Source organism: Falco naumanni, chromosome 9 (assembly GCF_017639655.2).
Source record: "Falco naumanni isolate bFalNau1 chromosome 9, bFalNau1.pat, whole genome shotgun sequence".
Lineage (NCBI taxonomy): Eukaryota > Metazoa > Chordata > Aves > Falconiformes > Falconidae > Falco > Falco naumanni.
The window spans coordinates 37031632-37058689 of record NC_054062.1 but is presented as its reverse complement, the minus strand read 5'-3'; the positions used below and the strand labels follow the sequence as shown (position 1 = coordinate 37058689).

Genomic DNA, 27058 nt, shown 5'->3' with positions numbered 1-27058 from the left:
ACTCCTTCTTCCTCACATCCAGGATCGGTCCTAGACAGTCAGAGAGTTCAGAAGGAATAAGGTCGTGACTAACCCACAGCATCCTCACCGCAGCCTAACCTGGGCGGTGTCAGAGTCATCAAGCACAGACCCGATTTGCACCACTGGAAAGCATGAAACCAGCGGAGCTAAACTCAGAAGATCAGAATGAAGCTTATTATCTCTGCAAATTCATGCACAGGGAGTTGCACGCTGCACAGCCTTTCCTACTCTGAGTCACTCCAGCTCCTGCTCTAGGCTGTTCAGTAGCAAACTGCCAATAAAACTCATTAATGGTGTGCTCTCCATATAGAAATAGTGCATTTAACGAAGAGGCTACAACAAATGAAGAGTGAAGCGAAGGGTGAATGATGTGGTTAATGGAATACAGGATGCGTGTCAGTAATGAAGTGGTAAAGGTGGGTGGGAGTCTTGATGTTACATATATCTGCCTGAAGTTTGGTGTATATGTATGAACCTAATTCGCCTTTTAATTTCAGTACAGTTATATCTAGCACTCCTCTGTATTTCAAATGACACATAAATTCTCTGATGAATAACTGATAACCAGCTTTCTTTTACGTAAGCCATTACTGGAGAGCCAGCAAATATTACAGGCATGTTTGTCTCCTCTCTTTTTAGTCTTGTTCTCATCTGAATCGCATTTGGCTAGCATTCGTACCTATCTCCTTGACTGGTGGTAGCAGTAGCTATATAAAAAAAGAAATCTACATGCCCTTACAGAACTGGTGGCAGGAAAAGTGAAAAAAAGATGTTCTTGGGACAAAAAATAAGAATCTGTGTCAATGTAAACACGCATCTGCAGTTGTTGGCAACATTCTAAAACAGGATGGTTTCTGTGCTGGCTATCCAAGTTCTACACCTTGTAAAATATTCTAGCATCGTAACACAACATTTAATTACAGCTAACAACTGACCTTCTAAGCAGGTGGCTGTCTATTCAAGATTGTCGTTTTACCTGATGGTTACAGCTAATTCCAAATTCTCAAACCAAATTAAGAGGATCTGGGAAGCAACTCCTAGAAGAAAGTGAAAATGAGCAAGGGATATTTTACAGACTCTGTGGGAATTGTAATACTTAATGGCAACAAAGAAGTGAGAAGCTTAAAAACTGTCAGTCCCACAGGAGAATTCAGGTAGAAAGAAGAAGAGCCTAGAAGAAGGGGGAGGGTGGGCAGGAGAAAACAGCTGTAACACTTAACACATTCTCTTTCTGTGTGTGGGGAAGAAAACAAACACAGCAGGAGACCAAAACCATAACCTGAACCTGACCTCCCTCACACTGGTCGGATCACAAAACCACCGGGCTGAACTTTGGTCATTGCATCACCACCACAAAGCAGTCTAAAAGCCCAGCCGAGCAACTACACCATGATTATTTTTTTTGCCTTCACGCGCACTCAAGATGGTAGAGGCCAGCTAAGAATCCATCCTTTCAGAACAAAAAAACGTGTCAATTTGTCAGTTGGCTGGGCAGCCTTGCTTTTCCTTCGAGGTTTTGTTGTTTTGGGGGTTGTTGTTGTTTGTTTTTTTAAATATTACTGCACTGCAAGGTGTGGGTGTGATACAGCATTAAACTGGAATGTTAAGTGCCAAGGACGTATTTTTGCCTGTATCTGTTAGAAATGGAAATCAATACAGTAGTTAAAAACATTGAGGATCACAAGGTGATCCATTATGCAAAATATAAACCTTATCAGCGACATAACGTGGCACTGGGAATGTTCACATAAAGATGTTCTTAAAATCTTGATAAACACCCTTGTACACAGGAGGTGTGATTCATGGTTTACTGAGTGATAAGCACTAAAAGGATCAATTAACTCACCTAATATCACCCAGCAAGTCAAGATCAGAACTCAGGATCCTGGTTTTCCATGCCAATCTTCCTTACAACCACACGTTGTAAGCCCACAATGTCCTACCAATACCCAACATTTCTGTTTCCACAAAACAGCTTATTTTTGTGCTGCACAGAAAGAGAACCAGTGTGTTCAAAAGTGAGCATTCTAGCAATCACTTGCAAGCATAAAACATAATTGCTGAGGCAGGACGCAAATGGATAGCTTAAGCCAATAGAGAGATAATTTATCATTATCACTGATAAAGATAACTGCCAAAAATTCCAGTCCATACATCTGTAAATAAATAGACTGTCCTGCATTAGGGGACTGAATAGTAAGAGCACACTGAACACGGACCCTTCCAAATCCCTTGGCTTCTGACAAAATGCCAATTGCCAATCAATACAGCAATGGTGAGACTGTCGGTGTCCTCAGCAGTTCACTCCAATACAGGAAGGCTCACAGGCCATTAAAGACAGCAGGGCTCAACCCAAGACATCTGCCCCCTCATTCTAAGCATCCTGCCAGGCAGCCCTGTTCCTGCGAAGTACAGAAATGCCACCTGATCTTCACCTTGCGCTTGCAACACTGGCACTGGAGAGAGAAATTACTTAGAACATCAGTGTGGGAAGATGAAACGGATGAAGATTGCAATGCTTTACAGCTTCAGGTGGAACTCTAAAGGAGCAACTCAAATGAACATCCTCCTCTACGAAGAGGAAGCAACAATGCCATTACCTAAATGTGCGTTCTGTGCACCACTTCTTTATAGGAGGGAAATAGGTTTGGGCAGAGAGACTGAAGTCACCAATCTTTGTTTACACTGTCAGTGTTTAATCTTCTACTGGGCCATCACATGTCTGCAACATCTATGTCTTTAATTCACGTATAATGTATGTAATAATACTGTAAAGCGACACAGATCTTAAGTTTAATGCACATCTTAAGACCTGTATTTGCCTTTCATCAAGAAAACACGTTGGTTTACCTTGTTTCTAAACTAAGTTTTTTAACTTGTGGGCTGCAGCCACTGGAGTCCTATTTGGTTGAGTACTGTCATTCAGCTGTTTTTCAGAATCTAACCAGGTGGGCCTAGACCTACCACAGTACGTCGGTGCTGAACACTTGCTTAAATAACTGAACTCAAGGTGGTACGAGTCCGTATATTTGTGTGACCACTGCCTAACTTTGTTTATCCCAGCACTAACAGGTCGATTTCCAAACCCAAGTATTTTCTAGGCATGGTCTGCTATGCACAGTCATAGAAAGAAGGTGACAGGATCGTTGCCACAAATATATAAATGAAATAAAACGTCGCATGTAACGCCCTGGCAAAATAAATGCTGGACCCTTTTGTGCATCAGCCTGGAACAGCCACGTGCAGGCTCCACCAGGCTGGAACCGAGCCAAGAGATTATCCATGCTTTCTGTCACACGTGGATTCTCTGAGGACCAGCGTCTGGAACTCCATGTGCTCATTCGATGTTCGTCTGCGGTTACAGATAATGAACCAAGATACAACCACGCTCGAAAGCGGCTGTAAGGAGACACGTCAAGGACAGCGCGTGCCATGCAGCAAGACCTCGGGCCGGTGTTCCAACAGGAGAGGCGGTGCCGGGAAGCTGGGAAGTGATCAACGTGCCAAAGTGGCTTAGCAATTAGTGTCCGACACCAAACTGTTTATCCAGTCTGTGACACGTCCGTGCCGCAGTACCCGCGCTGCCGTGCTCGCCAAACTGCGGGCCGAGGAGCGGGCTCCGCGCGGGCTCCCCCGGGCCCCGGCCCTCCCGCAGCTGTGCGGGCGCCGGACGCCGCGGTGCCCTCCCCGGCCGGGCAGGCAGGGCGCTGCGCGGGCTCCGGGCGGGTGAGACCCCTGCCCGCGCCCGGGGCCCCGCCGCCGGCCGCCCCCCCGCCGCCGTCCCTCAGCCACGGGCTCCGCAAGGCGCTGCCCGCGGCGGCCCCGCTCCCGCTCCCGCCTCGCCCCCCGCGGCGCTAAGATGGCGGCCGCAGGCGGTGCCGCCGCGCCCCCCCGGCAGCCGGCCAGGCCCCGCACACCGCGGCCCCCCGCCGGCCGCTCACCTCCGCCGGCCCTGCTGGGAGCAGCAGCCCCCCCCTCCCCTCCCCTCCCCCTCCTCCTCCCGCCGCCCCCGGCTCCGCGCCCCCACGGGACCCCGGCGGCGGCGGGCAGGACTACGAGCCCCGTGGTGCACGGCGGCGCGGGCGCGCCTGCGCGGCGGGGGCAGGGGGCGGAGGCGGAAGCGGCGACGGGACCGCCTGCCGCGGCCGGGGGCGGCGGGGCCGGGTCGGGCGCCGCCATGCCCCGGGACAACATGGCTTCCCTGATCCAGCGGGTGGCGCGGCAGGCGCGGATCACCTTCCGCAGCCCGGCGGGGCCGGCCTTCGGGGAGAACCTGCACCGGCTGCAGCAGCTGCTGGACGAGGTGCGCGCCGAGGACCTGCACTTGGCGCCGCGGGGGCCGTCGGCGGCCGCGGCGGCGGCGGGCGGGGGGTTCCCGTGGGCCGGCGTGGTGCCGCCGGTCAGCTACATGCACATCTGCGAGACGGAGAGCTTCAGCATGGGCGTGTTCCTGCTGCGGAGCGGCGCCTGCATCCCGCTGCACGACCACCCGGGCATGAACGGCATGCTGAAGGTGCTCTACGGCACGCTGCGCATCGCCTGCATGGACACGCTGCCCGCCGCCGCCGCCGCCCCGCCGCCCCCCGCCGCCGCCGGGCCCTGCCACCGCGCCCTGTACCGCTCCCGGCAGCACTACACGCCGGCCTCCCCGCCGTGCCTGCTCTCGCCGCACACCGACAACCTCCACCAGATCGACGCCGTGGACGGGCCCGCCGCCTTCCTCGACATCCTGGCGCCGCCCTACGACCCCCAGCACGGCCGGGACTGCCACTACTACCGCCTGCTGGAGGGGCCGCCGGCGGGCGCCGAGCCGCTGGCGCTGCCGCGGGAGGTGTGGCTGACGGAGACCCCGCAGGCCGCCGACTTCTGGTGCGGGGGCGAGCCCTACCCCGGGCCCCGCGTCTGCCTCTGAGGCGGCGGCCCGGGCCCGGCGGGCGCTGGGGCGGTTGGCGCTCGGCCCGCGCCGCCCGGAGGGGAGCCCGCCGCTCGCCGCACCCTGCCCGGCGCCGCCGGCCCGCCTCATGCCCCGGCCCGGCCACACGCTGCCAGGCGGCCCGGGCCCGGCGCTGCCGGCGCTCCGCGGGAGTGCTGCAGGCACCTCCCCGCCGAGGCCTGCCGGGCGAGCCGAGTCGAGGGGAGCCAAGTGCCAGGGCGCGTTTATTCCCCTTGGGCTGGCGGGGAGGAGCAGCGCCGTTAAGCTGCTGCTGGCCTCAGCGCTCAGGAGGAATACTCCGGCACCCTGTGTAAATGGGGCCGCGTGCGGTGCGGGGGGTCGGCCCCGGCGGGAGGGCGAAGGTGCCGTGGGGCGCCGCAAGTGGCTTGGCGGGGTGGGCTGGCTGCAGCCGCTGGGCACGCCGTCTGCCACAGCCATCCTCGAGAGTCTGCGGGCAAAACCCTGCTAGCAAAAAACCGGCCCAGAACAGCTCCTGAGCCAGGACGTGCGCCTCCAGTAAATGCCAGCAATCCCCGCGGCTGGAGTTAAGGGAGCTCCCCCTCCTAAGGGGCACTGTCAGGTTCAGAATCACTTTTTATCCGTACCTTAAAGCATTGCCTCTAAGATCTCGCTATTGCAGCTGAGAATTACAGAGTACGTCTATGCATATTTCCTTCAGCTAGGAGAAGGAGACTAGTCGGCTGCTCATTAACCTGCTTGGAACCTCTCATGCAGCAGTGGCAGAGGGCAGCAGAAGCTGTGGGCATCTTAAGAGAAAAACCAACTATCCACTGTTGAGTCGTGGAAGCTATTCTAGAAACGTGACGTTTGCAAACCCTATATATACAGCAGCGCACATAACCCTAGGTACAGATAAGATTTGACCCGATGTCTTCTCTTTAAAGTATGGTCTGTGTTTTTATATGGACAAGAGAACACTTTGGGCTTTCGAAGCCTTGCAGTTTCCCTCTTTATACTATTTATAAAGACTACTTTTTCATAAGGCTTTTAAATAAACATAGCATAGAAGAGACACCATGAATTTTGCCTTGCTATGATGGAAGCAGTCTGGAGAGGTGGTTTGTCCACGGCAGGGGATGCCGTCTTTCTAACAAGGGAGAAACTTTCGATAGGTGAAATACTCCATCTGCACTGCAGGGACTGGTCTCGTGCCTCTTCATCCCAACGCACACTTCGTACCCCAGACCCAGACCGGGGCAGCCTTGGCCTGCTTGGTCACAACGTGGGAATTTGAATAATAAACACGACTGACCAACTTCCTAAGCGATGTACCGACCTGCTCCAGAAATCGTTCCACAACTGGCTTTAATTTTTCTTTGTGTATTTATAAAAGCAGACTTGTTTTTCCTGTACAGTGGCTTGTATGTGTGAATTGTGTGAATTTTTAAATGATTCTGATACGGCATTGCCTTTTTTGTTTGTTTGTTTTTCCTGCAAAAGAATGAGTGTAAAATACAGTCAGCATTATGCATGCATGGATTAATTCTTTTGCAAGGAAAAAATGGTGGAAATTATTTCAGGCGATTTCCATTTATTCTTACAGCACTTTAAAGTGTCTGGTATTTCTGCAGCTGGCTTACCTGTTTTTCCTGGAATTCCCCTGCAGCTTAGCATTAGTTAATGTGCAACAATTCTGTATCGAATGTAGTCATTAAGTATAACGCAATGCCTCCCTGTGTTACTGCCCGTTTCTAACCCTCTCCGATGCTAATGAAGACCATCATCCTTTTACAAAAGTCCGCGAAGAATATAGCGTGGTGCATGCAAACAGCTGTACTGGAAAAACAAACTGCAACAGAGAACATTTTTATCTCGTCTGCTCTATCCTCCCCTTAGGTCTTTCTCTTGGTTTTTAATTTTTTTTCCTCCATGTGCAAAACCTAGTCGAGATGTTTAATGGGATAGGACTTTAATGCATCTTTCCATAGAGGACAGCATGGTCCCTTATGCTGCGGAGTGCTGTGAACAACCGCGGCAAAACTTTTTTTTTTTTTTTTTTTAATGGTGTTAGCATCAAGGTATTAAAGCTGGGGGAAATAGCAAAACCTGAGATGCATTAAAGAAAAGCCTCTTTGTGTAACTTCTTGCTCACTCAGTAATTGAAACTTACTTCATACGTTCTGGATATCTGTAAGCAGAAGGTTTAAGTCCATAATGCCGTTCCCTCTCTCTGCAGTCTGGTTTTTGTGTTTTCACAACAGCAAAATTACTGTTATTGCTGAGTTATGGAATAAATACAGGATATCTTACCACTGACCAGTCATTACTTCCTTCACAAGTACAAGAGTCTGGAACCAAGTATGGTACAGAGTGCAAGTTTCTTTTGCCTAACAGTCCAAATGGTGCGAGTGGCCGTTCTTCACAAGGCGATGCTTAACACTCGGTTCTCGCCCAAATCTTCCACCGGTGCCTGTAGACAAATCCAGGCACATGCAGTATCACCACTTTTAAACCTGGCTGTTACTGTAAGGCAAAGGCACAGGTTTAAGATTGCCGATACCAGTACGCAATGTAAGGTTCTTTTGTAGCTGTATGCTAGTCATCAGCAGTTTCCTTAATTCAGCTTGTTTAGTTTCCGTGTTGTTGATCACAGTTTGCTTTTGACTGGGGTTTTCATCTTGTAGCATGGCTGCAGACGGTAGTTTGGAGAGTGCGAGTGGAGCCTTGGATTGTGCACCTGGCTAGCTGAGATCCCAGTTCTGCTCGCGACGCTCTGGCTGCGGCGGAGCTGCAGTTATCTGAGGCCGTACCTCTGGGAGCGCAGCAGTCTGAGAGCACTGGAACCTCATCCACCTGCCTGTACTGCAGCCCACCGATGCCGACCAAGGAGGCCCCGGCTCCTGTGGGGTTGCGCTCCCGTGACATCCCTCCGGCAGCAGGCTGTGGTTGCTTTTGGGGGCCAGGAGCACACGACATCAGGTGATGAAGCTGCAACCTGCCAAGAGATGCAGCAGGGAAGGCGAAGGCATACTTGTGCTGCTAAGGGGCGGTGGGGTGGTGAGCGTGGCGGCTCTGTAGCTGGTGTCGTTGCGTGGCTTCATCCTGCAAGGACTGGTCCATGCCCAGCTTTGGAAGCCTGCTTCACCTCCAACTCAAAACCGGGCGTATTGCTTCAACTACTGCTGAACGCCTTTCCCAAGGAAAGCGCAGCTGCCCAAGGAGCTGGTGCCCGTTCGAGGACAGGGAGCAGGCCGTTCCGGACGGCAGAAGCAGGTGCCGCCGGCGCTTTGCACAGCACGACCCTGCACCAGGGCACGGGCAAGGGCTTTGCCCCTGCTCCCTGCGGCACTGGGCTGTGGCGTTAGCGGCGAGGTCCCTCCCGCACGGCTCGCCTGTGCGGTGTGGGCCGTACCGGGGCGCTGCCTCAGCGAGGTGAGCCCGCGGGACCGGTACGGCCCTGCACCGACGGCAGGACCCGAGGGTGGGCCCTGGCGGGGCCAGGCCGGGATAACTGCTTAAAAAATAATAATCAAAACAGGTTAAAAAAACCCACCCAAAACCAAAAAAACAAGAGCGCCGTTGCGGCCAGATGGGTTCAACAGGAAAAGCCCGGCTGTGCCGCGGGGGTGAGCGCCGCCGCCCCCGGGCCCCGCGGAGCCCCAAGAACGGGCGCGGTGCCGCCCGCGCAGCCCGGTGCCGCCGCAGCCGCTGTCCCCGCGGGGCGGCCGTCGGGGCGGCGGTACCCGCTTTTGCGGAGCCCACTCGGGGAGGCTGCCTGGGGCGGACCGTAACCGCGGAACAAAACAGAAAGCGAGTCAAAAAAACCCACCCCGCTCCCCGGGCCGATATTATCCCGTCTGTCGTCTCCGAGGGGAATCCCCGCTCCCGAGAGCGAGCGCTACTACGCCGGGGCCGCTGGTTTTCCGCGCCACGGCGGTGCGGGGCGGTGCGGGGCGCTCCGAGGTGCCCGGGCCCGGCTGCCCCGCAGCCCTCCGGGGACGGGCGGGCGGCACCCGTTCCCCCGGGCCGGGCCGCGGAACCTACGGAAATAAAGCTGTCAATTTAGCATAATTAAGAGATTTATTTGTCGTCTTTTATAAACGTTGTAAGCACCTACCCTATGGTCGAAAAGTTTATTTACAGAGCGGCCAGAAAGAAACCCTCTCTCCTTCCAGCTCCCGTTAGTGGTTGTGCATTATTCGGGTTATCTGCTGCGCGCCGGGTCCCGGCGGCCAACGGGCGTCGGTTCCAGCCAAAGTATTTACAACCCGTCCCAAGTCCTACTACAAACGTAACACTTTTAAGTCACCAGAAAGAAAAACAAAAACAAAACCCCAAGCCAGTGCGTACAAAAATATAGTCTCTAAAAAAAAAAAAAATCCCAATATTAATAGGCAGAAATGTACAGCCATACTAAAACCAGGGAGGGAAAACTTTCCGGTCTCGGTGTCGCCGCTGTCGTCGGAGCGGATCGGTAAGGCACCCCCCACATGCAGACAGGGGACCGGGCTCTACACCACACAAGGCACCAAGGACACCTCACCACGACGGCACTGCATGCATCCATCCTCCCGCCGCAGCCCCTATGTACACCGGCCGGCCCGGCCCGGCCCGACCCGGCCCGGCCCGCTCCGGCCCGGGGGAGCCCCGCGGCGCCACCAGGTGCTCGTCGCGCCCCGCCGGGCTCCGCGCCCCGCCGCCCTCGGCGGCGGCTCAGCGGCTCAGCGCTGGGTCCTGCCCACCCCGCGCCGTCAGGGCGTCCGCGTCCGCGCCGCGCAGGGGGCCAGGGTGGCGGCGCCGCTCCCGCCGCCGGGCTGCGGGCACCCGCCGGCGGCGGCGGCTCCTTTCCGCTCCTTCTGGCGCAGGTGGATCTTGGTGTGCCGCTTCCTCTCGTCGGAGCGGGCGAACTTCCTGCCGCAGAAGTCGCAGGCGAAGGGCTTCTCGCCGGTGTGCGTGCGGATGTGGGTGGTGAGGTGGTCGCTGCGGCTGAAGTTCCGCATGCAGATGCGGCACTGGAAGGGCTTGTGGCCCGTGTGGATGCGGATGTGCCGGGTGAGCTCGTCGGAGCGGGAGAAGCGGCGGTCGCAGCCCTCGGCGGGGCAGGGGTAGGGCCGCTCGTGGACCGGCGTCTTGCTGGGCCGGTTGGGGTACTTGCGGGGCCGCAGGATGGGCCGCAGCGGCAGGTGGTGCGGGCTGTAGGCGCCGGCGGGCAGCCGGGCGCCCGCGCCCTCGCCCCCGCCGCCGCCGGGAGCGCTGCCGGGGGCGGCGCCCGCCGGGGGCGCCCCCAGGGTGAAGTTGCGGATGGTGGAGAGCGGCGTGAGGGGCGGCGGGACGCGGAGCGAGTCGAGGGGGCAGGGGAAGGGCTTGCGGTCGGGGCCGGCGTGCAGCTCCCGCTGGCACTGGGGCGGCGGGAAGAAGCCGCCGTACTCGGGGATCATGGTGAAGAGCCCGCCGTCGGCCGCCGCCGCCTTCGGGGAGGGGTAGGAGGGCGGCGGGGGGAAAGGCAGCGCCCCGCCGCCGGCGGCGGGCAGGAAGGCCGAGGAGGGGTCCTGCGGGTACAGGTCGCCGCAGCCCGAGTAGGGCGGCGGCGGCGGCGAGTAGAGGTGCTCCAGGTCGGCCGGCTGGCCCTGCGCCATGGTGCAGCCGAGGGCCCCGGCCAGCGGGTTGGGGGAGGCGGCGGAGGCGGCGGAGGCGGCGGTGGCCGAGGAGGAGGCGGAGGAGGCGGCGGCGGGGGCGGCGGCGGGGGCGGCGGAGGAGGGCGTGCTGACCCCCTGCAGGATCCCCGCGCTGACGATATTGATGATGCCCTCGGGGTAGCAGCCGGCGCCGGGGTACTGCGGGTCGATGGAGAATTTGCCCATGTAGGTGAAGGTCTGGTTGCGGGAGGCCGGGGCGTTGGGCGCGAAGCCGCCGCCGTAGGGCAGGTCCAGGGCCCGCTTGTCGCCCATGTCCACGTTGATCATGCCGTCTGGGGGGGGAAAGGAGCCGGTCAGCCTTCCGCGCCGCCATCCGCCGGGCGGCCCGGCCCCGGCCTCGGCTCCGGCCGCCGCCCGCCCCGGCCCGGCGCGGCGCGGGGCTGCGGCGCGCACATGTTGCGCTCCGGCTGCGGGGGCTCCGCGCCCGCCGCAACTTTTCCCCCGAGCCGGGCGCGGAGGCAGAGCTGCCGCGAGGGGCGCCGGGGACCCCGGCCGGGCGGCGGGGAGGCCGCGGCCCCCGTCCCAGTCCGCCCCCCGCCCGCCCGCCCGCCGCCCCAGGGCTCCGCCGCCCTCTGCGGGCGGCCCGGCCCGCACCTGCGCGGCCTCCGCTTACCTCCGGCCACACCGCTCATCTGGTCAAACGGCCCCGCCAGGTCGGCATTGGGGAAGATCGCGACCGAAGTTGGCAGCGCGGCGGAGATGTCATCGGCGGGGTAAATGCCCTCGGGGAGCTGGTGCACGAACCCGCCGAGGGTCACCGGGATCTTGTCCACCGCCTTGGCGGTCATCATGGGGGCGGCGGGGCGGCCGGGGGAGCGGTGCTCCCGGCCGGCGGTGCGCGCTCGGGGCGGGGAGGGGGAGAGGAGGGGGCGCTTCCCCCAGCCTCCCACTACCGGCGCGGGGGGACGGCGGGGAGCCGGCGCGGCGCGCGGGGAGGCATGTGCGGGCGGGCGGGCGGCCGCCCCGTCGCGGCGGTGCGGTGCCCGCGGTGCCCCGGGAGAGCCGCGCTCCCGCCGCAGCTCGCGCTGGAGGACAAGTCTGGCGGTAAGTATTTATGGGGGCCCCCTGAATGCCCGGGACGTCACTGCCCATATAAGGACTGAGGAACGGGGCCTGGCGGTCACGTGGGCGCCCGCGTGCGGCACCCGCCACCCCGCGCCCGCCCCGACCCCCCCCCCTCCCCGCCGCGCTCCGCGCCCCGCGGGGGCGGCCCCGACCCGCCCCGGCCGCGCTCAGCCCCCGCCGCGCCGGCAGCGCCCCGCCGCCGCCCGCCGCGCCGCCCAGGGGGGGATTCCGGTGGCGGGGCCCTTGTCCTAAAAAGGAGCGGATCCGGCCCCGCCCCCCTGCCCTTTTTAGGGCTCGTTCCGGAAAATTTTAAAAAGCTCGGAAAAGCAGAGGAGGTCCCGGGGCCGCCCCGCCGGGCCCCGCTCACTTTCTCAGCAGCCCGTAACCGCAGAGCGGCGGCGGGTCAGAAACAGCCGCATTCACGGAATCCGGCTTCTCCTTTCTTAAAAAAAATATTTTTTTTGTTTTGTTTTGTTTTGTTTTTCTGAATTACGGGTGGAAAGAGGCGCCGCGCGGAGCGAGCGTGTCGCTGTTTTTTTTGGAAAGTGTCTGATCTATATATACCGCCGCGCAAACGGAACCGCCCGCTCCGCCGTCGGGGGGTTGTTATTGTACCGACGGGCGCAGCCGGGGATGGGGACGGGGGGGCGGCGGGGGTGCCCCCTCCATGCCCTCCCCCGCCGCTCGCACCCTGCGCGGACCAGCCTCTTGCTTCCGCTGCCGTGTTCCACAGCTTCCCGAGGCCCCATCCCCAGTACCATTTCCACTCCCGGTTTTGCTTTTCTTTCCCCAAGATCTCCTCCATAATGAGGGTATCGAAGCAGAGCGTGCTTAAATTCTAGCCTCCCCCCTCCCCAAGAACTAAAAATAACCTCCCTTGTGCCTCCCTTCCCAGGAGAAGCCAGTCTTTCATATGCTGTTCCCAAGCTTGCAGCCCCTACATCTTCTTGCTGATGAGGGTGTCAGATGTAATTATTTTTGAAAGCTGTATCCCATGCTATGCTCATGTCACTAATCTCATTACTTAGGAATATTTCAGCTTATGGCTGTTTATTCCTGCGTTTAGGAAAGCAACTCTCACACATATGGTCTGTAGCATGCAAGGCCCCTTTTCCATGGTCTGCAGAAAAAAAATCCCATTGACAACCTAAGCAGCAGTAAAACGTGGCAACATATGAGAGACACTACAAAAGCACACTCCTGTTCCAAATCGTCAGGCCAGAGAATACACAGGAAGGCTAAAAACTCTTCACTTTCAGTTTTAGCCACATATACCAGTATTTACGGGGTTTAGTACGTTACAGCACATGCTGCAGAAGCGTGGCATGTTCCTCACAGTGCATGCACTTACCTCTGCCTGGGATCCCAAAGGCTGTCACAGGGTGTCTGTCTCTCTGCCTCCTCTTTATCCGTGCAACACCTCACACCCCAGCTGGGAAAGGCGCTCTCAGTTCCTCTCTTTTTGTTTCACTGCCTTCAGTGATGCTCCAGGTTTGCTACTTGTCCGGTCACCGCAGAGCCCAGGCTAGACAGGAGCATGCCTGAAAAAGTACACATTTCAGGGGCATTTGTCATACTTGCTAAGGAATAGTAGGGATAAACCTAGATATTTTCCTTCACCTGTGATCGAGGAAGTGTGCACAGTATTTGTTAATATATAATACCTAGTGGTTTTTAACGTAGGTTTTTGTTACCAGTCCTCACTAGCACTTAATGTACAGCCAATAGTTTGGCATAGGAGATTTAGTTGAAAGAAAGCTTGTGCTCAGTTTCAGTAGGATTCTAGATATTTTAATTTTTAAAAACCCATCTCAATTTAAAAGTTAAATTGTGACAGAGAAAGACAGAGAGAGACAGGTGCTGGGAAATCTGACTGAGAAGTAGGAGCAATTGTGTTGTACCTTTCCATTACGGCTGAGCTATAATTGGTCTAATCGCTACTATGAAAGAACAAAATATTGGAATCTGTTGTGCTGTGGGTCAAGTTACTTTACATGAATTTGAGAAACAGGTGACTCTAAGCAGAGGATCCTCTTTACTGCAAAACATCGCAGATGTATCAGACACAGGGTTTGGGGATACTCTGCATCATCTTCCTGTATTGTATGAAAATATCACGTGCCCACTGATGACATTAACTCATAATGAACACAGGAGAAAGAAGAACCAAGGTTTCACGTCCCACCTTAACCTCCCCATATCTCAATTCCAGCATTTAACTAACTTGGAGAATTTAATGTTCTTCCACCACAGAGAAGGATTCAACGGAAGACTGACACAAATAAAATTTAATGTACCTCCTGGTTATCTTCACCTAAGGAATACTACTGTTAGTTGACTTTGTTGGTTAACTTTAAAAGCCTTCTCAAGAATGGGGTAAGTTATGTCTGACTTCCAGCCTTTACAGGGACAATTAAGTCACTTATCTCAATAGGACCTTTGTCTTAATGGCAGCAGGATCTGGTACGGGGTGAGATGGAAATGTAGTTAGTGCTTGGTCTTCAGGAAGATGTTGGCAGATGAAACTCAAATGTTTCTGGTCCCTTTACAGATATTCTTGCTGTAGTGCTTTGCATGTGCTTTTTGCCTTTGATCCCCGTTTGGCTGATTATACCAGACTCCGAGTATTAGACGGTCCAAGTTGCACTGACGTCAATGAGCGTTACATGCAAAAAGTCCTACTGATTCCTGTGGTTCCTATAAACCACGTGGTTTCATATGACGGACAGATTGCTGGTGTAAATTGCCAAAGCCTCACTCGCACCAGGAAAGGAGCTGTGCCTCATACATGCATGACATGTCTGTCTGGATGTAGCACTGACTGAGGAGGGTTCAGAGCTGAAGAGCAGAACTTCTCTTTTATTCCAAATTTCTTTGAAACCAGCCCCCTTTGGATTTATTGTAGTTGCACTTTTAACCAGGTGCTAGCAGATGTTGCACTGTGTATATTTTCCTGTGGTCATTCTCTACCACAAGTACCTGAGACAGGAGCTGTAGAAATAAAATTGTCCTTGCCTCCATACTTGAGCTTGAGCGTGGCTGAGGAAGAAAAGGCAGCTCGTCATCTGTGGAGCTAGCAATACCATTTAACCAGCTTAACAGCACACATTGGAGTCATCTGTCCAGGGAGTTACTATGCTTTTGTAGCAAAACTTGACTGACCTCATGTGCTAACAGCAGCAATGCTAGTAGGCCTGCTTGGGAAATGCACCCTACCACTTCCACTGTGCACCTTGCTGCTTTCAGGAATGTTAAAGCTGCCCCAGCTCAGCAGGTGCCCTTGGGAGTAGGGACTTGTTCCTGGATAGGAGGTGGGTGACCCTGTCCTTTGACAACAGCAAGGGATGTCTGGACTAGATTCAAGTTGGGGTTGGTGTGTGTTTTTGATGTTTCACGTAAAAGAGAAGTTCTTCTCTCCAAAGCTGGATTTCAGAGTTTCCTAAATTTGCCCCTTTTCACTGGGGGAGAGAGATTTGTCATGTCCTCACAGGAAGAAATGCTGGTTCACTAACACCTTTTGTTTTGCCAGGGGTGTCTGCTGGATTCCCTGGCTGTAGGCAAAAGCCACTTCCATTAAATATACCCTGCCTGCCCCTCACAGGCCTGGTGCAGCCTCTCAGCCTGTGCTGGCCGGTCACTGAAACCTGGTACCCAGCCAGGGAAACCTGCTGTAAACACAAACCTACAGAAAACAGCTGCCTGACTGCTGGCATGCTAGGGGAAGGGGATGGTTAAAGAGTAGAGGAGAAGGCATCCCAGTCTGCCCTTAATTACAGTACCTTGAAACCACACTGCTGTTTTCAGCCAGGGCTGCTTGTTGTCTTAGGATGAATGCCTGTAAATTTGAAAGAAGTAAATGACTTTATTGTGAGGATTTGGCTCAGGAGACCCTTAGCAGCATCCTGAAGGGTTATTTAAATGTCAATAACATTTTCTAATTCGGGCTATAGGAATTAAACAAACCCGTGTGGAATCAGCAAGTTACTAGTTTAAATTTGTGTGGCTGCAAACACGTACGTGTGACAGGGAAAACTTCCAGTCAAATAAAAGCAGCAACAAATTTGTTTGCCTAAAACCCATTCTCGTATTAAGTGTGCAGAACATTTCCTTGATATTCCCTTACACGGTTTCTAGCAGATGTATTAAATCTGGAAGTCCTACCTCTGCTCGCCCCTTTCGTTCCTGATGTAACACCGGCGGGAGTGGAAGTTCCCCGCAGCCGGCGGGAGGGGAGCGGGAAGCGTGTGCGGGCTCCACTGCCCTCTCCTGGGGGAAAACGCTCCCGGGAGCCGGCGAGGACACGGCAGCTGAGCAAAAAGTAGAGAACTGGGCTGAGTGCTGCTGGTGTTTCCCCATATAACAGCACCCCTAAAGCTTTACATCACAGGCGTGCTACCTATAGAGACACCAAAGTACAGCCCTGTTGAGTCAGAGATCCAGGCCAGGGCGGCAGGGCTGCCTGATGGCAGTCCCACAGGCTGTGACTCTCGTAGCCCCAAGGGGGTCAGGATGGAGACAACACACCCCAGGGAAGTGCTGGGAGCAAGCCACAGGGTGGGTGTCCCTCCTGAAAGGCAAAAGTAGCAGCTCTGCATGATGCTTGCTGGGGGAACAAAAAAAAAACCACACCAAAAAAAGAGTTGTTTCTCATAACAGGGAAAATAACTCAGATACATGTATCAGTTACAAGACAAGACTCTCAAAATGACAACTTTGTTTCTGAATAGCGATAGTCTGCCTGCTAAGCTCTGCTTTCCAGTCCCTTCTGAAACTAGTTTCACTTACCCTTGTATTTCCTGCTGTCCTCATTTCTCCTGTGCTTTGTGTAAACACCACCTTGTCCCATGGCTGCACTGGGCATTTAGTCCAGGGAGAGAACTGATGGAGTTTAGCCCTTAACAATGCAAGTGGCCTTCGACCCTGGAGGACTGAAATAAAAGAAGTATAGCAAGTGTCACATTTTCAGTTCTCCTCTTGGTCCCATTACCTAGTGCTTGAGTACTTGGAAGGCTTGTCAGAAGGCTTTCCGGACATACTCAGTTTATAGGAAACAGCACCTTCAGAACTGGGTACGGCTTTTTATCCTCAGCTGAGGAGTAGTAAGGTCATGTGTGGCATCTCTTTTCAGCAGAGCAGGAGGCAAAGCAAAACTCTGGCACCATTTTCCAAGCAGTCTTTGAGAAGAGAAGCAGAAGAGCTCTGTGGGATGTTTCTCAGAAACTTCCCACCCCTCCAGGGAAGCTGGAGCCATTCACAGGATTTCTAGATTGCCAAGGACTCGTTTGTGTTTGCCCTGTCTATGCACCACTTCTCAGAACCTGTTTCCATTTGTGTCTCATTTCTCTGTGCTTTGGTCTTAAACCAGTCTGCCTTGAGCCTTGAAAACTCAGCTCTTTCCTCTGGGTAAGTCAGTCTGAGCGTGATTCTGGCTTTTCCTTAGTTTTTATCATCATTTATTTTCTGCTCCCGAGGGCATGTCTACATGCTCCAGTCTCACCAGAAGACCATCCTGATTACGTACTCCTGAGATGAAAGGTGTTCAGGTTCATTTTCAGCAAAGTTACCCAATGGATGGTTTACTGTTAAGAACTGCTAGCAAATTTTATTGGAGCAGAGAATTTTTTAAAAATCCCACAAGAGATTAAAATAAGCAGCACATTTTGCTTTAAAATTTCTAGGGCCAGATCTTCAAGCAGTGTAAATTAGCATAAGTTTTCTGATGCTATAACCCCTACAATCTGAGTGGAAGTCAAAATTGGACATGATTTTATTTAAGGTTTGGTTACTTTTCAAGGCTAAAACTCAAACTTCTCCTGAGGGTGGGCATGGTCCTTTTTGTTCTGTATTTGGGCTGCTTCCACCTGTTTTGCAGGATTTTATTTCTATCTTTGATTTGTTTTCTCTGCTGTGGTGTATTGTTCTTGTCCTTTCACATGCCCTCTCATTCATGTATCTCTCTCTACTCTCTATTGACCAACCTTTTCAGCTCTCTCTTCTCTCTTCCCCCTCCTGCCTTTCCTCTTCCTTGGTAGTTCCTTTTCCTTCCCCCTTATCTCAGCAATTGCTGCCAACAGCTATATTTGGAATAGAGTGGGAACAAGCTATTCTTGTGACTTTACTTTGAAACAACTGAGAGGAGCAGATGATTTTCTTTGAAAAAATAGAGGATACATCGAGGAGAAGGCAGGCTAGTAAAGTCAAAATGACATTGTTAGGGAATACCTGCCCAGCAGGTTCATCTCTCCCAACTCTCAGAATAACTTGAACAGCTATTGGTTCATTTGCTCTGTCATAGCTTTAAATCCTCCTTTTGTGCAAAATTCCTCTCTCTGGGTTAGTAATCTGAGGTCCTAACAAGGCCTAGCTCACCACCACAATGTCTGGGCACTCACACATCAGAGGAATGACTGCCACCTAAAATCTCAGATGCTAGAATTAGCTGAAACAGGACATATAGTTGTTTAGCACTGGAACTCAAGGCCATTGTATCTTCTGGTGTAGCAACAGGATACTGTTATAGAGTCCCACCTGTATGGGCTAGCACAGAAATATGCTGGGAGGAGCGACTCCTATTGAGCAACATGATTTCTCCATGTCTTCTCACATTAACTCCTTCTCATGACCACCTGTTCCTCATCACCCCTGCCATTTAAACTGCTGTAAGCAATACATTAACAAAGCCAGCGAAGAACAGAGCTACATGAACAGGACAACACAGAATGTATTTCTCCCTATCCCCCATACTTCTGTGTTTATATGATTAACTCCCACATTGGCAAACCAAACAAGAAATGAGGCCAAAAGAGAAATTCAGCATCACGGCTTAGCATTTTGTGCCTGTGCCAGAAGAAGACCCAAGTCTTTTTGTCTGCTCCCAAGTGAGGCTGGTTCTGTTAAAACCGTACTGCTGTACATGTTTGTGTGCAAAACGGCGTCATACAGGGAAAGATACATGGAATTGCACACAGAAAGATGCAGGGATAAGATCTTTCCTTACAAGTTAAACATTCAAAGGAGGGACGGCTGCTATATGTTAGACAAGAAGCTAGAAGGAAATCCATTCATCGATGACTTTCTGGGATTTTATAAAGCAGCTAACACAAATGGTCGTGCTGACATGGGGCTTCCACAGTTCTCTCTGCAGTAATGGTTAATGCGTTCAGCTTGCCAACAGAATACATGTCAATAACCAATATCTTAGGAGGGCAAGGCTGACAGAGCTCTAACGTTTTTCTATCAGACCATATAATAGAAAAACAGATCAGTCTTTGAGCAAACAGATTCTTTTCCATGTCCACACTACTACTAATGCCACCATACTGTAGATCTTGAACGTTGTGTATCAAACAGAGGCTAAACGAAGGAAAAAAGGAACGAACCAGGTTACGAAGTGACATCTACTTTCAGCACTACCACTAATCTCCAACAGAGACTGCCAAGTGTCTCTTTGGGCTTCTGTCCCTTAAAACAGCGCACAGGAGAATTTGGTGTATGCTGCAGACGTAACAGTATAATAACATTTTATACTGAATTAAATGCAAGTGCAATAGCTAAGTGTACTTAATCAGTATCAGATGAGTTTTTGCCATCTTCTGGTGCCATATGAAGCAAATGTATTTTATGTGTTCACAACCTCAGGTCAACAAAGGAACTCTGATGTATTTGGAGAACACTGCTAAATCCATGGTGAAGTCAGAGAGGATTTGGCCCTCCCCTGTTACCTCTCATCCCGTGTCCCATCCTCTCCATGCTGGCAACTCACAGCTTTCCTCTCAGCCTCCTCGACTCCACATGCTTAGTTCAGCTGAATAACACAACTGCAAAGAACATTTGAAAAATAATCTTTAGGTTTAAAGTTCCTAGCGCACTACATGGGGCGCAGACCTGGGCCAGTTTGCTAAAAAGGGAGCTGGCCCACAGCTGTGTGGCCACAAGTCTGCATTCACTGGCCCAGGTACCAGAAACTGCTTCCCAGGCCTTCAAGACTGCCGATGTGCCTTTGCTTTTTATTACCGAGCAGGTGCAGATGTGACTAAGGCTTGGCTGCATCTAAGCCATAACTAAATTTCACTGAGATTTGCAAGGTAGGCTTTCCCCAACCTCCTTGGTCTGGACCATCTGAGAAGATGAGATTTTCTGAACCCTTCTACCACCACTCAGAACGGAGGAAATTTTTATACCCAGAATTAGAGTCCTTGCCCACAGTGTATGACATGCTGGATTCAGACCTTGTTTCTGCCTAAATGCAGCTGAGTGCATTTCTTCCACCTTGTAGGATGATGGCCAAAACCATATTTCAGAGTCATTCTGAGGCCTGCCTGTGTCTTTCTGACACAGACTTTGAGCTTTACGTAAAGTGAGCCAGCTGGACTGGCTCTGCAGCAGAGGTCAGGGTACCTGCCTGGAAAAGAGCCAAGATCCAGTAGGAAGATGCAGCTGGTGTCCCAGTTTCTGCACTCTAGCTTCGAGCAGGTCGTGAGGAGCTGACAGGCTGTGCATCTGGAGGAGGGTTAATGAGAAAACTTGTAAGTGCTATGTTACAGGTATCCATTTTCCATTAAAACAATAACCTGCAAGTGCTTTCCAGGCATCCAAGGAGGGTCAATCACTGTTGCTGTAACCCACAAAGGACATAGGAAGAAAAGGTGTGAAGAAAGAGCAGCACCAAACAGATGATGTTTTCCAATTTTATCCATAAGAAATATCAAAGAACAGGAAGTATTCACCCTGTGATGTACAACGGACCTTCCTTAAAGGTAGGCTGGATAATGATCATATCATAAATACCATAAATTCTGTAATTCAGGACAGCACTTGTGCTGGAACACACTAAAAGTACCAGGTCTGCAGCATGCCCAGAGAAGCTGCCCTGGACTTTGCAGGCTTTCTGGTAAGCACACTCACTGTAACACAATTTAAAGTTAACAACGTGTCTAAAAACACACACAATGTCGGAGAAGGAATGAAATGTTGCATTTCACTCTCCCCCCCAACCTTATTACAGACTAAGGAAAAATAATGTGCGGAGAAAAATACTTCACCATCTAAAGAGTTTTTCTGGTTTCTAAATCTAGTGAAGAGTCATTGTATATTTTGACAGAAAAATGAATCAAAATAATAAAGTGAATACAAAATTATATTGCTGTCAATAATTTAATTTACACAAAATAGCACTGTGACATGGTAATTGTTATATATGATGCAGCATTCAGTATAATATTTGGAGAATACATTATAGAAAGTCAACATTTAACTACTAAAATCAACTTACATAATCAAAGCTGTCAGGGAATCTTTACAGTTTTATATTAATTTGAATGTAATTTACTATAGAGGTGTCATTCTTAGAGGTGCTTACAATAGTTAATGATCTCTGCATTTCCATTATAAAATCCTGTTTTCAAAGGTTTATAACTTGGTCTTAAGAACTCTCAGCCCTCCGGCACATTTTCCTTTTCCTTACAAAAACTATGTTAGACGTTTAAAACTTTTCTGTCAGAGCAGAAAGTGTGGTTACCCTCAAAATTTGTTTTATGGATTTGCTAATTTGCTGCTTGCTACCCAGGTATCTCAGAAAAAGAAAGGTTCTTCACAGTAGAATACATTACAGTTACTTTCTTTTCTTCCACCTTGCTGAGTATATTACCCCTCAGATTATTTTTCTTGCTGAAGTTTCTAAGCATCTTCCAATATTGCATCCAAACCTTCTCTGCAGCATTCTTTTTCTCCTTCCTATGTTGGTGCCATTAAGCTTTCTTCCAGGTCCTTCTCCTCATCTCTGACTCCTGGCTCTGTTCTGCGTCTTCTCACAGATGTCCACACTTAAATTCACAGTTGCAGCTTCCACCACATCCAGTAGTTGATGGGCTCTCCTGGCTGTACCATTTCTTCAGCCTCATCCCTTTTCTCAAGCTGCAGTCCTAACTCACTTCTCCAACTCATTAGAGGTCCAACAATTAGTTTTTCTCCAGGAAGTACATTTCTCCCCCTGATTGATTCATACCAGACATTACCCATCAACGCACCTAGACCTGCTCTGTTGGTTGTTTGGTGATTTTCAGTTTACCAGCCACAGGAACTATATAGCCCTGAGGTGCTAAAGCTGTCTCCCTCCCTCCCCAGGCTTTCTGCACAGGAAGCAGAACACCGCAAAAGGATTGCCGACAAACACATTGTTACAGGTCATTTCCAAAACCAGAATATGAAAGACAAATTGTCAATGCAAAGCTATTATCCATGATAAAAACAAAGCAAATAAGTACCCTGTTTGCTTTGGTAGACCCATTCGAGTTCATGGGTCTAGTTTTCCCAAATCCTGGTCAGATTCACTTTTTTTCATCTGTTAGTTAGCTGTCATTTTGGATCCCCTAGCACCTAGCTTTCTGTAACCTCAGTGTTATTAGACCAGACATGTTTGAACCTATGTGTACAACTGTGTCCAAAATCTAAATCATCACTACCATGTAAACATCTAGATTTACATGGAAGTAGCTTTTTCACTTGTCCAGGACGTCTTTATTTTCCATGCAAGAAGAGCTTTTTAAAGTATTTGTGATGCTCTATTCTAGCCATTCTGTCTTTATGTGACCACTTTTGTCCAGTGCCAACACTTTTGCAAAACACTTCCTTCCCTTTTTCCATCATTGACATTTTCTTTGTTTGAAAAAATGAATGTATTACTTTCTAATAATTCAATGATGTCACAAGTAAGATGGGAGTCTCTTTTCCCTTATGCATACTGAGAACAGATCTGTAGTTTCAGACAAAAAAAATCTGTTGCTTACATATCACATTACTGGAGCTGGAAAGAAAAACTATTTCATAGGCATGGTGTTTTGCTGATGGACTTGATTCAAGAAAAACGTGGTCATATTTAGACTGGATAGAACTGGTGACTGACTCAGCGAGATGGCTTAACTCTGCAACTAGGGCAAATAACAATGAGAAAGACAACACTGGGAGTATTCTGTTTGATCCTTCAGATTCATAATTTAGTGGTACAAAGGAACTCTAGAAATCACTTTTTTTTCCCAGTAGCTATTCAGCTGGACACAAGCAGGATGAGTGTTTGGGTAAATTATATTGTATAGAAGCATTTGACACACTTCAGATCTTTATTCTGGTTTGGGGAATAAAAAAATACTAAAAGGCTGGCTGTAGCAAGGACTACTGGCTGAAAGCTCCGGATGTTATTTCAGCCTTCTTTGTGTTGAAAAAACAGAATTAGAAGATAACACTTTAAAACTGTCAGAGAAGTTAGGGACTGTATGGATCTCTTCTGCCACAGAGTGAATGGAACCTGACAGGCTCAGGACCTTAGAGGATGTTCTTCCAGACTGGATGACAATTCTTGTGTTTTCGCTGTCCCTCGCAGGAAAATCTACCAGACCAGTTATCTCCATTCAATTGTTTTACTCCTTGAATCTCAATGAAGAGGTTTTCCTCTGATGTAGGTAGTGCTGCCCGCTCTCCCGAGGTTGACGCCCACTTCATTCAAGTATTCCTAGTGCAGCAGGGATGTTAGTGGCTATTGGCTTGCAGCCAACATCCCACACATTTCCTCCGCAGCAAAAATGCCTTAATTCTGACCCACTGCCTTTCAAGTAGATACTGAAAAAAATCAGTCACAAAGAGCTTGGCTTTTATCTGTATTTCTCCTTCAGAAAGATCTGAAAAAAACATCAGACATTGTCCTTTTCTTTTCTTTCTCAAGGTCCACGGTCAGCAAGGGTGAGGTTTGGTGCTGCTGTTAAGAGCATGAGTCCAAAAAGGAGCTGAAAGCATTCAGATGGTGGTGCTTATAGGTTTGGGTAAAAGGAGCTTGTAAGCGGGATAACTGCTGAGGGGGTGGACCATGTTGCCTGCCATTGTGCCAGCGGCCGCATCCAGCACCTCTCCTACTCAGCAGCTCTTCTGCACACCATTCCTTCTGAATCGGTTCAACTGTCACCTACTGTAGGAGTTTGTGTTTTTCAGGCAGAGCACTGAAAAAAGATCAGAAGGGACAGTAACTTTTGGCTCCCAGCTGACGTTTTTCATCATTAGCAGATTGGAAGAATGCTGCTGATGTCACCTGATAACTGTGAGGCAGTATGTTCCAAGCCCAACATCTGAATAGGCAAGAAGAAGATGTACATGCTTACAAACTGGGCATGTTTCAGGGCTGGCATGGCCACCACTAATGAATTTGAGTTGTGACAAATTATGCAACACATATGCATTCTTAGATCCACAAAAGCCAAACATATACATGGTTTTAAGACCAGTGCATGGAAAAAAGTATGCAGTGGAACAAAGCTGTCCATTGCATAACTCCATTGCACATAATCCTAAAGGAAAACAGCACAGACAAACAGGTCTTATATTTGTTAACTGAGCCAAGCAGAGGTGAGGAGAGGTACAGTGATGTTCACGGGGGAATGCGGATCCCAGAATTACAGTCTGATATACTAGGATGGCTGGAATCAGAAGCCAGGAAAAAGAAAAGGGTTGGCAAAACGTTTAGTTGATTTCTGATGGTGCTGTCAGGATGAAAGAAAGAAAAACTACTCTCCAAGTTAACAAGTTATATAGTCAAAAATGTTTGAGGGAAGAGGTTAAGAAATAAATATAAATCAAAAAGGTATAGGGAAAGAAAATGCCAGAGAAAACAACAATCTGGGAAAAGTCACCAACAGGTGCAAGGCAGATGGCCAAATCTTGTGATACAGATAGGATAGCCTACTTCATTCGGTAGAACAAGAAAGTCTGGGTGACTAGAAATAAGAAAGATAATGAAAACTGAAAGGAAGGAATTAATTAAAGAAACCATTACACTGACCTTACATGAATAAAGATTGCACACATGCTAATCTGAGGAGCAGGATGGCTAGAAGTTTGGAGGCAATTAAAAAATTTCACTCCTTGATACCAGGGATTAAGGTAGAATCTGAATGGAGGTTAGATATATTTGGTGCTGTTCCAGCTGATTACAATATTGGGAAAATTACATGGAAACTGGTGTTGCAACATACTGAATTTAAGGAGAATTGCAAAATGTACAGATGAACTCGAGGAACAAAACTAAAATAGTAAAAAGAACATAGGTTAAAATACAAGCTGCAGAAAACTGACAGCAGAAATGATTTCAGAAAAAAAAAGGATAGGTAAATTGGGTAAAACAGAGGAAAAGGCTGGCACCCATCATCACCATGACACTTGCATTACATCTCACTTCCAAGTGCAGAGTCCAATTTGGGAGAAGGCAAGAAGCAGAATATTCTCTTTATAGGGAAAAAAAGGCTTCTTTCTTTTGCAAGTTCCTGTGTCAGTAGCCATTTTATGGGGCTGCCAATCATGGCAAATCAACTGAAAAGCCAGATCATTTTCTAAAGCATCTACCTTCCTAGAAAACGATTTTAAAGTTGACTGTGTACAATCCAGCTGCTGCTTTTAATCTTTTCCTGACAACAGTAGTTGTTTTATTACTTTGACAGTCATTTTTAGGCCATGAATAGTACCACAGTCCTTGTAAGACAGGAAAACTCTTTTGATCTACAATTTCATAAGGTTTAGCAATGGACAAAGGATTTTTCTGGTATACTTGATCACACACTTGCTGGAGTTTAGGCTTATAGCCAATAAAAAGGCACTGAGCCACCCATTTGGCGAAACACAAAAATTCTTTTTAATTAATAAGGGCTGCCAGAAAAAAAAAATTTATTATAAAAATACTGCCTATTAATAGAAAATTAAGAACAAGGCTATTCCTGAAATAACTTTGATACATTGCCAAAATCACTTTTAACTTTCACACTGTTTCAGTATAGTATATCTCGAGGATGGAAAGTATGGGTGCAAGGTAGGCATTGTATATAAGCACAAAAAAGGAAGGCATTTCAAGATGTCTGTAGTATCTAAGAGAAACTGGGAGAAGACTCAGGAAGACGCAGAGCATTCCAGCATAATGGCTTGTTCTACTTGCTCTACAAGTAAGAATTGTATGTTTTGTGCAGTCTGAAAAAACTGTAAAAACTCTAAAATAAAATATATTTCCAAGCAAGAATAAAAAGTCATTCATCAACCATTTTCAGTGAAAAAGTAATTGAAAAATACCAAATCTGTAATTTTTATTAGTACAGGCTGCAATACTTTGAGCACTTACACATATGTTTAACTTCACACACATGTGCATCCCATTTTCTTGTCCTATTCACACTGGAACCCGTTCTGGTTTTCCTTATGTATAAGGAATTAAACCAGAAGGCTTTTGTGATATTAAACTGTAAGGAAAATGTTTCTAGGGCAGCTTTAGTGGCTAGTTAGCTGAGTACATTTCTACCTATGGGGAATATTTAGATAAGATGCAGAATTGAAGTCTGACTCCTTTAAGTTCTTTCTAAAATGCAGCAGAGACCCATCCCCCCATCCCACTCTCTCTCCCCACCCCCCACCCCCCCCCACTCCCCCCCCAATTGATGAAGCCTGCATTGAGTTTCATTTGGAAACTGTAAGTCCATTGGCATTGCCAATTTCCAAAAACACATTCCTTTGTAAAAATCCACACCAAGCTTAAGATTTAAACAAAGTAAAAAGAAACAGTTACCTTTTTTTCTGGGTGCAGTTAGAAATCTGTTGTCTTGATACTTAAATGAGATTGGTCAGAAAGAAATTAAAGGAGGATTAAAGGAAGGAGTTTCTCCCCCACTTCCTGCACTGTTCAATTGTTCATATATCTGTAGTATTTCTTAAGTTTATTTCAGAAGACAGAACCATCGGATTTCATACCTTTTGCCAGACAGGTTTTGTTTATAATCTCTTGAAATTTCCACTGAATTCCCCAAAATCACATTTTCTGGCAAAATACCAGCCTGACTCCTACAGTCTAACATTCCTAACTCAAAAACTTTGCCTCAGTATTTTCAGATAAACCACTGCCATTTGGTTCCATTACATACTCTTGACAAAATATGGAGATGTCTCTGTGCAATTATTAAAAAAAACCCAGAAGTCCTTCACAAACAGTCAAAACTGACCCCAGTATCACTGACCGTGAGGAATCAGCTATCAGTGCAAGCAGAGATCTTCACCTCGGTTTCTCCAGTTTTCCAGATCTCTAAATGAAAGACTCTTGAAAGGCTCATCTTTGCCCTAAACACTTAAAGTCATATTCTCAGCCCCACTGTTTTGGAATAATGCACATCTCTGAGCTCTGCATGTGCAAGATTTTTCTTTCTCTTCTTTCCTCCAGATTAGGAAACTCAGCGGAAAGGATTTGGCCTCTGTTATTTGCTAATTATGTTCAGAAGTTCCTACAGAACATCAGCCTCTTCTGTCAGACCATGCCTGGACTTATGATCTGCCTGGCATTTGCCCACTCAGCCCTGTTAAAAGAGTTATTCCA

At 49.8% G+C, this 27058-nt stretch overlaps 2 protein-coding genes across 2 annotated transcripts; one reads left to right on the top strand and one right to left on the bottom strand.

The window, feature by feature from the left end:
- Positions 1 to 4133: 4133 nt before the first annotated feature.
- ADO (2-aminoethanethiol dioxygenase) lies at positions 4134 to 7224 on the top strand. Its single transcript, XM_040607267.1, has one exon. It carries the CDS (start codon positions 4199 to 4201, stop codon positions 4931 to 4933), a length of 735 nt encoding a protein of 244 aa, XP_040463201.1. The 5' UTR covers positions 4134 to 4198; the 3' UTR covers positions 4934 to 7224.
- On the bottom strand, positions 6406 to 11632 carry EGR2 (early growth response 2). The gene is made up of 2 exons (XM_040607266.1): positions 11225 to 11632; positions 6406 to 10883 (listed from the first exon to the last, which is right to left on the bottom strand). The coding sequence occupies exons 1-2, from the start codon at positions 11400 to 11402 to the stop codon at positions 9667 to 9669; spliced, it is 1395 nt and encodes a 464-aa protein (XP_040463200.1). The 5' UTR covers positions 11403 to 11632; the 3' UTR covers positions 6406 to 9666.
- Between the last annotated feature and the right edge of the window lie 15426 nt (positions 11633 to 27058).

Bases quoted from the DNA above. Each gene is read 5' to 3' on its own strand.
- ADO (XM_040607267.1), top strand. From the start codon at position 4,199: ATGCCCCGGGACAACATGGCTTCCCTGATCCAGCGGGTGGCGCGGCAG.
- EGR2 (XM_040607266.1), bottom strand. From the start codon at position 11,402: ATGATGACCGCCAAGGCGGTGGACAAGATCCCGGTGACCCTCGGCGGG. The intron at 10,884-11,224 runs GTAAGCGGAGGC...TTCCCCCCCCAG, and splicing joins GATGAGCGGTGTGGCCGGAG to ACGGCATGATCAACGTGGAC.